The sequence below is a fragment of the Sinohyriopsis cumingii genome, chromosome 8, assembly GCF_028554795.1.
Source record: "Sinohyriopsis cumingii isolate HCF-2022 chromosome 8, ASM2855479v2, whole genome shotgun sequence".
Taxonomy (NCBI): domain Eukaryota; kingdom Metazoa; phylum Mollusca; class Bivalvia; order Unionida; family Unionidae; genus Sinohyriopsis; species Sinohyriopsis cumingii.
The window spans coordinates 60,738,236-60,751,106 of record NC_142968.1 but is presented as its reverse complement, the minus strand read 5'-3'; the positions used below and the strand labels follow the sequence as shown (position 1 = coordinate 60,751,106).

At 34.8% G+C, this 12,871-nt stretch overlaps 2 protein-coding genes across 8 annotated transcripts in view; one reads left to right on the top strand and one right to left on the bottom strand.

The window, feature by feature from the left end:
* LOC149793651 (uncharacterized) overlaps positions 1-12,871 on the bottom strand; it is a 163,382-nt gene that overhangs the window by 54,167 nt on the left and 96,344 nt on the right. The gene's annotated exons all lie outside the window — the stretch shown is intronic.
* Positions 1-12,871, top strand: part of LOC149793652 (uncharacterized) — a 143,361-nt gene that overhangs the window by 62,712 nt on the left and 67,778 nt on the right. For all 5 annotated transcript variants that reach the window (XR_016422859.1, XM_089967631.1, XM_089967629.1 and 2 more), the window contains 2 exons: positions 292-454; positions 9,258-9,353. Coding sequence is in view for 4 of the 5 variants with exons in the window: in XM_089967631.1 (XP_089823757.1) it covers positions 292-454; positions 9,258-9,353 (259 nt within the window). In the remaining variant the exon portion in view is untranslated. The remainder of the gene's footprint in view (positions 1-291; positions 455-9,257; positions 9,354-12,871) is intronic.

Here is a 12,871-nt window from a genome sequence, read left to right as displayed (position 1 = left end):
TCATTTACATGCACTTACTTTTATGTGTATACAAATGAGAAACTAAAATCAATTTTTAATATCACAGTGAAACCTATTTTGATATACCTGTAGGAGTGGAGGCAACTTACTTTCATGTACCCTTTCTGCAATAATTGAAATGCCTGGCCGAATCTAATCCTAAAATATTTCTTGAATACATTTTTCTGGTAAAATGCTGGCTTTAAAAACCTGCAAATGGTATTTAAAGCAAAGTCAAAATTATTAAACATTCTTCAGTGAAACCATTTTAGGCGAATACATTTTTTTCAGGGTATTGGGCCTTACTTTCTAGTGAATTATTCATGGACCAGTGAACAACCATTTTGCTGTCTGCGTGATTTTAAGTGCCATGATGACGATCCATTCAAATTTTGTACGCCAAATAGCATTTCATTTCCAGAAGATATGCACCCAGTGAATCAGTCTCATGAAGGTAAATTAAATGTGTACATGAAAATTTATTTCAAAGACAACAGTCCTGTGCGAAAGAACCGGACAAGCTTAAGAAAATTCCAGAAATAAGAGAGGGGCACATTTAAATTAAACCCATAAAATATAATTTCACCCTCCAAACTTGGATTAAACATATATTTTTGAATTTATCTGCGGAAATCCAACTTAGCATGGATATATATTAAGAGTCTCTAAGACTGCTTCTCTTCGTGAATCTTAGAGGACACAGGGAGCAGTAAAGAGACTACAAATTTGTTTAAACATCCATAGTCTGAGTTTCATCGAACCCTCCATATCCCATATTAGATATTTCGACATTTAAGTTGAAGTTGGGTTAAGAACGCTCTGCCTATCAACAAGTAGAAAACTGCCGACACGGTGCGATCTCAGCATAGGGGTAGCCCTTTACTAGCAGGCCTAGCAAAGTTAAACAACCTTACATCACGCCATACCTGCATGAGATTGATAGGAGGATCATTTATTATGTCAGATATTGTGAGTATAGAATTCTTTATATGTTTAATCTTCTGATTGACAAGATAAAACATAAGCGTTGATGAAATTTTGACCTGGCACTCAAAATTTTCTGACTTTCCTTTAATATTTTCGAACTATCTGTACAACATTGGGAAGGAAGTGTTCATTGGTTGTACATGACCATTGGACCTCTGACGTCATGAATACATTGTGAGAGCTGGGTAGTCGCATGACCAGGAATGTAAAGTATGGAGAAATAAAATAACAAGTATGATTAAAAAAGCTAAAATCTTATCATCAATCATTGCTTGAAAAAGAAACGAGCAACATAAACTCCATTTGGAAAGTCTTCAAAGTGGAGGAACACAAAAAGATCAGACAAATAAAATTCACTCACGTCTGGTAAATGACACCATAGTCACTGATGACACTGACATTACAAATGTTTTCAGTGATTTATTTCACCAACATTACCGCAAAGTTAAAAGAACCAGTGATAGAAAACAACTTTAATGAACTGAAAAAGTTCTGCTGCAGCAAAATCTCTAAGGAGGTATACTTCTCTATCCCACCGGCATCAAAAATCTTTGTCAAAAATGTCTCAGTGAACTTGATACCAAGAAAGCTATAGGACTGGATCAGATTGTCTACAACTCATTAAATCTTCTGCCTCTGCTATTGTAGATAGCATTACATTCATAATCAATTTAAGTATTGCAACCTCATCTGTCCCCAAAATATGGAAAACTGCAAAGTAACTCCTATTCACAAATCTGGTTCTAAGGATGATGCTGAAAATTACCAACCAATCTCAATACTACCAAACTTGTCAAAATTGACTCATTCATGTCATATATAACCAAACACTTGCTGTTACACCTTAATCAATCAGGCTTAAGACAGAAACATTCCTGTGAGACTGCCTTGATCTCCCAAACTGACAAATGGTTTCAAGCACTTGACCAAGGTAGAATAATAGGATCTGTATTTGTAGATTTCAGGAAACCGTTTGACATGGTGGATCATGAAATCCTTTTGAAGAAACTGAAAATCTACCAGTGTGATGAAAGAAAAGTTAGATGGTTTACTTCTTTCTTAAGTGAGAGAACACAACATATTTACATAAATAATATTCTGTCTGAACCTGGAACAATTAGATATGGAGTACCACAAGGCTTAGTTAAAGGTCCATTACTATTCATTTTATTTATTAATGACCTACCACTTTTACTAAGAGACTCAATATAATCTACAGATCTCTATGCAGATGACACAACATTGTCAGACATCCAAAACACAAAGCATGAACTTGAAATTTCTTTACAGAATGCCCTAAACAAACTGGAAAACTGGTAGACATGCCATGGCATGGTGGTAAATACTGGTAAAACTAAAATATTACTCATCTCAACACCACAAAAAAGGACAAATCTTGATAATGATGAACTGTGTCTGACATGGAAGGATAAAAATTTGCAAATGGTCTGTCATGATAGACTACTTGGTGTTCTGGTAGATAATAACCTATCATGGACTGAACATATCAAACATATAAGTAAAAAGTCAATTCAAGTTTATGGCTTCTCAGTAAGATAATACATTTTCTCCCTGAAAGGCACAGAAAACTATTTTAAAACAGTTACACACAACCCTATTTAGACGACTGTAATACAGTATGGGGTAATTAAAATGATAAAAACATAGCAAAGCTGGCACATCTTCAAAAAAGAGCATTAGGGCTAATATCAATCCAGGAAGAAAGCAAAGAAAATTTAGCTCAGGTAAGTTAAAAATATTACCTATTAAAGACTGAATCTGTTTGAGAAGAGCCAAAATAATGTACAGGATATCCCATAATAGTGCTCCTGAATATTTACAATCACTATTCCAGTAATGGCTACCTGGTAATACTCCCCACCTGCGATCCATGTCTACCAAACAGTATAAAATGCCCAAACCAAATACAGAGTTATTTAGAAAAAGTTTCCAATACTCTGGATCTCTACTCTGGAATAGTATTCTAGCTGAGATTAGAAATGCCCACTCTATTTTCTTCCTCCAAACCCAATATATCCAGTGGCTTCAGAGATGCAGCTAAAATAAATACATCCTTTGTATGAGGGCCTCAAGGTAAATTAGTTCTTAGCTAATTGTGTTACCCTCTTTACCTAAGGTCATTATTACTATTATTATTATTATTATTATTATTAATAGGAAGTACCAGATCAAATTTCATCAACTCTGTAGTTTCGTCTCCTCGGTCAGCTGATTAAATAAATAACGAATGCTATACTCACAATTTCTGAGATATTCTCTTGCTGAAAGAGCAGCTTGAGAAAATTAAATAAAAGATCAGAAAAAGCATATATGCATGTTATTGTGATTTTAATTATAATAACATCAACTGAACAAACAGGACATACAAACGTAACTGATTGACTTTACGAATGACCATGGCTTAAAACAAATAGTTAACATTCCAACTCGTGATAAAACTATATTACACCTCATTTTGACTACCAGGAAAGATATTATACATTCATTTATCTGATCCGTTTAGCAACCAAGATGTTATAACCCAATTTATACATGTACATGCATCACACAACCCCCCACCACCACCACAACTGAAACCAGTGGACAATGCAACGATAGCTGAAGCTAGTGCCTTAAAAAAAACTCCAATACTTCAAAAGTGTAGACAGTATGAGAATAAGAGAGTCATAAAAGCAAACAAGCAAATAATACAATCTTTTAAAGCTTCTACAATTGAAAAGACACGTTCCTTCAAAATTGAGTAGATCATTTGTTTCGATGCCCTGGAATATACAAATTAGGAAACTAGTACCTAGGAGAAACAATACTCATGTTAAAGCAAAACAAAATGGCATTAGAAATAAAACAAATGAAAACAGTAAAGTCCTGAAAAGAAAGAAAATGTCAAAATGTGCTTATCTACTACATGAGCATGCTATAAAACTTTACAACAGATTCAAAATCAAACGAACTTCCAGGGCATTTACCCACTTAAGACAAATACCAAATTAGTAGAAACAGATACTGAAAAAGTAGAAACACTGAGGAAACGATTCTGTTGTATTTTAGCCACATCAGTGTGATGGCCTGACTATGAAACATTGCTACAGTACTGTTACGAGACTATGCTGTTAAAAAGAGTAACAAAAAAGAGTGAAAGACAACATGCTTTGTAAAATTTTAACAAATAATTTATTACCCTAGAATACAAAGTGAAAATGAGAAAAAAGAACTTATGTTGTTGCGAATTAAATCCCAAACTAATCCAATAATTACATACACAAGTCCTAACAATTTAATGCCCTGAATGAAATTCAGTAGAAGTCCAGGAGCTTAAGGAGATGAAGTGTATGTGGTAGCTTTTAGAGTGCTGATGTGTCATGTCTTTTGTTGAATCACAGTAATATAATTCCAGGTTTGAATTCACAAAAATTCCAGAGAATGTCTCTGTCCATGAACATTATTGGAGAATTTTTGTATTTCTAAATAAATAATCGCTTGAATTCAAGGGGGCCGAGTGGTCTAAATCGCTCTCCATTATGGATCACTGCCTTCTCACCTCTGTCTGAGTAGGGTTTGAGTTTTGGATTCAGCCAATGTGGCTATGTGAGAAAGCTTGTCAGTAGCTTCTCGTGGGTCGCTGGTTCTTTCCGGGGTTTACCCAGGATTCTTCCTCCACCATTAATACTGGCCGCCATGTATAGCATATCATGTGCTGAAAAATGGCACTAAACCCTACAATAATAACAACACTTGAATTCAATAATTTGAAGAAATAAAATTTCCAGCCCAAAAATGAAATATTGGACACAACATATAATACAACTTGAAAGAGCTAGATCATAAAGCACAACTGAAAAATCTTCTGTTATAAGATTATATAGTTCTCTACTTGACGTCAGGTCACAAAAAATTAACATTTGCTAAAAGAAACATTGCTGATGTTTACAGAATAAAAATATTGGTTATTACTAGAATCCAGAACCTAGACGTAAAATACGCTAAGGCAATTCCAAAACCTAGACTTAGACCCAAATAAACATATTTATGTATATTAATAATCATTCTGATTTTAAACCCATACACATAGAGAATAATTTAGCCATGTCTAAGTTGTTTACACAGAATAATATAAAAAGGTCAGTTAAGGTCAAACAGAACTATACTCAATTTTGGCCAAGTCTAACATACAACGTTACATTACAATTGCAAGTAATAAAATAAAAAGTAATACAAAACTAACAAACAAACAATGCCAATGAAATATACATAACAGTACCAATAATGAATAATACAGTAGTAACTTGTATAGAAGTTCAAAAGTTCTACTAGTTTAAACCCATTAAAAGCTTGTGGGTTGGATGATATACATCCAAACATAATTAAGGAAATATCATCTGAATTGCCACCATTGTTTGTTATCATAACTCTTTCAATAATCTATGGACATCTGCAGCATCCCAAAGGACTGGCAGCATGTGAAACTTGCCAACACCTAACCGCTGCAAGCTCACAGGACAAGTGACCTGAAAATACTACTGGTCCTGTTCATAATGAACTGGTCCTACATTTCATCGCACTATAATACAAAATGTAGTCACTGGTGCAATGGTAAATTGATAAGGCTATGTATGTTGTAAATAATGGAACATAAAGTCAAACACAAAATAAGATATTCATATCATATGTAAACATTATTAAATTTTATTAAATTGAGCACAACATAAACCAATAGTTTACTGACAAGGACAATGATGATCACTGTACATCTGATCCAGATTCGTTCATAACTCATCTAGAAGCTGGAATCATTATCTATCCAGTGACAAGCAGGCTGAATTAGATTCTGAACGAGAATCGTGATCTGCATTCATCAACTCTCATCAATGATAGTATCAGAACTAGACCTAGCCTCAAAAAGGTATGTCTATAGTATCCACCATAATCTGCTCATGAAATTAGGTCTGCGGAAAGACTAGTCCCGGCCGTGGATTGCCTAAACTGGAACAAACGTATCCACATCAGCAGAATGCAGCTGAACAGATATAATTCTTTAGCTCAGCATCGTGAATGATACCAATGATGTTGTAACCTCAACACTGATGATGATGCAATCTGCTCCTATACCTAACAATGGAAAAAATACAACTACTGCCAAAGACAAATTGATGCATGTAGTTAAAATCTACAACCTAAGGCTAAGTAGGGTTCCGTTTTTCAGTTAATTTGGATAATGATACAGTTATTAGAGCAATATCAGGTAAATTATATCAGAATGTTTACACTGACCATACCTTTGCCACCATGTCAGAGAACTCGAGATTCTCGTGGTAATTCATTTTAAAAATAAGGTTTGCTATGCCATATTTGGATATTTTACGATAAGGTATTTAATGTATAACATTTTACCACAATCGGAGTCCTTACATGGCACACAAAAAGGAGGCTGAAAACGGAAGTAGTTATCAGTTGAACTAATATGGCTGAATGATTCAAAACCATAATACTTGCTGACACTGATCAACATCGAGTTTTGCAGACAAAAGTATTTGTCAAAAATCCTATCATTATCAGTTGTGAAATGAAACAAAGATATATACCATGAACAAACACATTTCATTAATTCTCTTTTTCCAGTCCGCAAGTCCACTTAAAAGTCCGAATCAGCTATTTTAACGGGGCAAATCAAATTCCCGCCATAGAAAACATCCAGTCTGCTACTCAATGTTTGTCAGCCACCTAACTCACATTTTATAACTGCATCAGTAACTGTTACAACTATGTGGAATCAAACTCAGTAACAGAAAAAGTGAAACAAAATAGTTTCATAGAATTCAACAAATAATACACTAAAATAAAAAGTGAGACTTTAAAATGAACTTGTATTGTAAATCAAATCCCAAATTATAATCTTGAAAATTATTTCACAAGTCCAAACACAGAATTCAGTATTCAATGTGCTGAAGTGCCAATAGTCATTGATGAGCTGATGTGCCTGCAGTCTTGATGTATCACAATGATATAATCCAGAATGTCTTTGAATAAATTCACAATAATCCCAAATAGTGATATTTTCAAAATGGCAATGATCATTTTTTCAATTCCTATGAATATCTCTTTTTTAAATAAATGATTCCTCTAACATGTATGGAACTTCAGGTAGGAATGAAATAATGTTGTTTACTTCAAACTTATATAAAGACAGTCAACTGACTTACAATACAGGTGATCACACAGTTACCGCTCAATCTCACTCACCAGTCTTCTCTGAAAAGTGCTTCAGCACTGAACATATTGTGTGTGCGTATGTGTGTGTGTGACTTGGATTTTTAACATAGCTTTAAAAATTGTCAAGTCATATCGCTACAATGTCTGCAATGTGGCAGTTTATAGTGATGTCTAGCACTTGGAAATCCTGCCGCAGACATGTAGCATCATGTCCCACCCAGTCACATTATCCTGACACCAGGCCGACCAGTCCTAACACTAGCTTCTTAATACTGAGCGCCAAGTGAGGCAGCTGTTAGTACCATTTTTGTAAGTCTTTGTTATGACTCGGCTGGGGATCAAATCCACAACCTCCTGCATTCGAGGCCGACACTCTAAACACTAGGCAACCGGAGCGGTTCTTGAACATATTGTCTATTTTAACAGTGCATTATTTGGATAATTATCTCTCATAGTTGATAACCAACGTGCCTTGCGGAAAGTATACATTTACTAAACATAACTTTGGTGTGTTATTGATTATTAGGCTAAATATTTAGATAAAAGGAATAATATAAAAATATTTTAACTAGATTTTGACAAATCTTTTGATATTGTCCCCTACATAAATTGCTAAAGTGTAACTATCTCACTGGAAATGTCTTTTTGTTTGTTTGTTTTAAAGAACAATTTCCAAGAACAATTTATGATGGTAAATGCTTCTGATTATCATGACACCAGAGGAAGCATGACCCCAATACTGAATAAGTTGTCATGGAAACCATTAAAATACACTGGAAAATATATTAATACCCCTTTTAAAAAAGATCTAAAAAACTGAGCAAAAATACCCAGACACAACTTAATAACGTCAACACGAACCAGTAGAAATCAGCACTAATATATTGACAGAATACCAAGGGCACTAACTGATTGTTACAAATTTATTTTTTCCCCCCAAATCACCAAAGACTAGAATTCATTACCACAAATAATAACCACAGCTGATGAATGCTCAAAACAAAAAGCAATTTTCAAAATTAATACAGACAGATTGTTTTGCTAAATTCAGTTTAAATTGTAAAGGATGACGCTGCGTGGTACAAAAATGTCATTATCATTAGCACCCAACTAATCAAGATTAATCATTATTAAGGTGCGAGGTTGTTTAAGTTTGCTAGGGCCGCAAGTAAGTGGCTAATTCCAAATTCTCAGTAGGTTATGAGTTCTGATCCAACACCGCATCATAAATGTCAATATACCTAAAATGGTGTGATCGATCAGAAAAACTCGGACTAGGTCGAATGCACAAGAGTTGTTTTCCTCATTATGATTTATTGTTCTTTTGTGCTGGTTTAGGTTTGATAACACTTGCGTTATATCCAAAAATCCCCACCAGGTATAAATTCTAAATGATTTTTTTACTCCACCATGGATATTTTACAACTAGAGAAAACACACACAAACACACACAATAATAGGTCAACATCTTATTGAGTTGTAAACAAGATTCCTTGCAAGTAAGGTGACAGTGCGATTTCTACATTTTCAGAAATAAATAACAGTTATAAAATCACATATAACCATTACTTTCTATGGAAAAGAGATTTACTATTCATAAAAAAAATCATTAAAAACTTTACTCTTCTGCTATAGAACAAACTACCAAGTCATTATAGTTTTCAAATGCTCAGTCATCATTTTATATTTATGAGTAAACTAGAAATACCATTTTTACACTTCCTGTACTTTCTTTTAAAATTTAATCAGAAATAGTTGTTTCCTACAAACATCCAAATCATGTGCTTGCCAAGTAACAAGACCATTTATTTATCAGTTCACCAGATTTAACCTATTGCAAATTGCTCATGTTTATATGTTTAAATGGACTTTATCATATTTCCGGATTTTAGTAGTATCTAAAATGTAGGTCATATGTAAAGGTTTCGTTTCTTCTAAATGATCCCCGGCAGCGGGAAAAATATCCTCCTTAAATTCAGAATTCATGTTCATGTAATACTAGTCATCAGAAAATTGAAACAAATTTTGTTGCTTTTTTTCAGATACAAATCATGTGGTTTTAATAACCTTTTGGATATTGATATCCCTCATTACAGTGATGGCAATTATTGTTACAGTCTTCAGAAGATGCAGGTCATGTAAGTTATATTGCTGCATTTTTATAGAATGTAATGCTCAATTTAATTTTGTTATCTCATTTAGGTTATGACAATCATTGAATTTTTAACTGGTCAAAGAAGTCAAATTTATGAGAAAAAGAACTACATCGCAACTACAAGCTAAAATGAAGTTTGTTGCTCAATTTAGCAATATTACAGCATTTTGAGTTAAAGAAAGGAGCACCTTGAATGCTGTATGGAACAAACTTTCTACTTCAGCTTTTGAAAAGGATATTTCAAATTATCTTTGTTGATAATAAGTTTTGCATGCACTCACGTCAGAAAGTCTCTGCATTGAAAGTTTTTTGTCGTTGTTTGTTTATTTTTCTTCTAGACCCCTATCAAATTTTTTCATATTCGGTCCAGTTCAAGTTACTGAAAACTAATGAGAATGGTGATGATGGGGTCAATAAAAGAATAAATAATGAATGGAACAACAAAAGTTGGATTACAACACCCAATCAGTGCAAATGGCGATGAGAGAAGACAAAGTGAAGAAAACTGAATGAAACAGCAATAAATAGATTAAAGCGTCCAGTACAACGATGTTATTTACAAATCAAACAATACAAATTTGCTGCAGAAAGGAACAAGTATAAAGAGTTTCTGTTTGAAGCAAAAACCTTGTTCATTTCATTACCATTGTAATTTTTTTCTTTGCCCGAATGCTTTAAAATAATAATATAAAACAGACTGTATATATATATATATATATATATATATACACACACACACACACACACACACACACAACTGGTCAAGCCATGAAGCTAAACTTGAATTTTAGGGAGAAGTGACTTCTCCTTTTGCGCAGAATAGGCAGAAGCAAGAGCTGAACATGGAGACATGGAAGCATGTATGTATGTATGTATGTATGTATGTATATATATATATATATATATATATATATATATATATATATATCGTTTCTTGTTTTGCAGAAGATAAAGGAAAACTTAACAACCTCGTTACCTCCTAGAGTCGACTGCTGAGCATCAGTATATATATATATATATATATATATATATATATATATATATAAGCATGCGTCCATGCATTCATTCGCTATAGACATATGCCACCCCAAGCCACCCTCCCCGATATAAGCATAATTAGTTTAGTAAAAGTTTGGAAACAGCGTAATTTGGGCGTAAAAAAATGTAAACTATGTATTAGATGCAGAATTACAGCATGTTTAATAAAGATACATTAGTTTTTTTCTACTAATCTGGTTCTGCAGCTTGTCAAAATTATTGTCAAAAAGAGCAAGATCCATATGGATTAGACTCAGAATACAGTCACAAAATATACTGAACAAATATGTATAATCAGCACTCACATTCATTAGTCTACATGTGTAACTTTTGCTTGCTGAATGATCATGAACTGGAATTCTGCAATGAGCATGATCAGTGCTCAGAGTGCTGTATTACATTACTCTCATTGTCTTCTTTTAAAGTTTGTAAAGCGGTGTTTTTTTTGTCGTTTGTTTGATCTGACATGATTTGAAGTTTGAAAAAATCCATTTGCTTAATGGGAACAAGTCTGGAAATGGGTGAAGATAAAATAGGGCATATGTGGCGTTGGCTGGTTAGGATTGGTTGACAATTAAAATTTCATATTAGTAAGAATCTTTAGAGATTTTACCCAAGTTGTAACTGAAAGATACTGAATTTGTTTTATTAATTTAATTTCAGTCCTTTAACATATTTGAGTTTGAAACACTCATGACTGAAATTTAGCTCCCAACTCTTTGGTACAGAACTGAAAGCACATGTTTAAAACATGCTGCACCTGTCCTTCCTCTACACAGAAGCTGTCATCCAGGTGTCATCTATACTGATAAATATAGGTTTGACATGAACACTCAGAAATTAAAGTTATTGAATTTTTAATATCATGATGTTTAGTAAGGTAACTGATTTTGTATCAAAGAGTTCTTCAAACACTTGTAGATCAAATTATAAATGCCATGACTCGTATGGTTTTCCAGCACAGAAGCTGTCTTCCAGGATAAATCTACACTGATATATATTGGTTTGCTCATGAGCACCAAGAAATTTAAAGTTATTGAATTTTTAATATCATGGTGTTTGCATAGGCTATATGGGAAGTGAATTAGTAATGTGAGTCCTACAGTGCTTCGCTCAGCGCCTGGGGATTATCCATAAAGGACGTCCGCAAAGATGAATGTGTGTGTGTGTTCAAATGCGAACAAGGGGAATGGGGTGGAAAGGATCTTGCGGACATCCACAAGCTTTTTGTTGTTGTGGGGTTTAACGCCATTTTTCAGCACGATAGGCTATACATGGCGGCCAGTATTAATGGTGGAGGAAGAACCCGGAAAACCCCGGAAAGAACCACCGACCCATGAGAAGCTACTGGCAAGCTTTCTCACATGCCCACATTGGCTGAATCTTAGACTCGAACCGCCGCAGACAGAGGTGAGATGGCAGTGATCCGTAACGAAGAGTACTTTAGACCACTCGGCCATCCACAAGCTAATAATTTTGTTAAGAAATAATGTCTTGAACAGCTGCTTTAGGCCTACTGCGTGTATTCCGGTATGTTTTGCAGACGTCCTTTATGGGTGATCCATAAGTATAAACTATTTGTTAATTTCAATTTGTACGATTCGAGCCACAGATTATATATGAATGGGTTGGCATTAATACATAGGTCTGGCCTCCAGTGCTCGAGGTTGAGTAGATGACCCATATGTTGGCCCCACGGACATGAGCGAGTATACAAATAGCCAAGATGCACCACGGCCTGTATAACGCTCTTAATTCAGACAATACAGTGCCTGGCCTGTGATGAAGACCCTGGCTGACCATGTGACTGCAGAGCTAGTACCAGCCTCCCTTTAAGCAGGCAGCTGGCTGCAGTAGCCACCACTACACTGCTGCTACGCACAGCACATCTGAAAGCATCGACTCCAGCTGCCTTCCGCACATGTGTGTTAATCAGTGACATAGGCAACGTACTGTTTAATAGAGTTTTTAATATCTATATTTTTTCAGCTAATATGAGAAGCGAGTTTGTAATCAGTGTGGGCTGTACTTTCCATCTCAGGCTGCGAAGCACAATCATGCCCGTATTCACAGGCATGCAGTAGCGAGCACACAAGCTGTGGAGCCAGAATCTATTCTGTCAAATGCATGATCAACTTCCGCAACTGAAAGCAGTGATGATGATCTGCCACTTGTTAGCAACTTATTTGACTAGCTCCAGTGTGATTTTGTTGAAGTGGAGTAAGACATTGATAGTCTGTCGAACTTAGCTTTCTGTGAGATGACAACTTTAGTTCTATGTCCTGAGTAAAGACATTTTTAAAGAAAGAACTTTCTGTTTATTTTTCTTTGTTTTGAACTACATGTTGTGAAGAGATGAGTGAGCGCTGTATTTTTAGACTACCAGCTATTCCACTGCCAGACCATAGAGCAATAGAGCAGTATATAATGCTAGATGGGGAGTTCCGCATCTTGGGGGGGGGA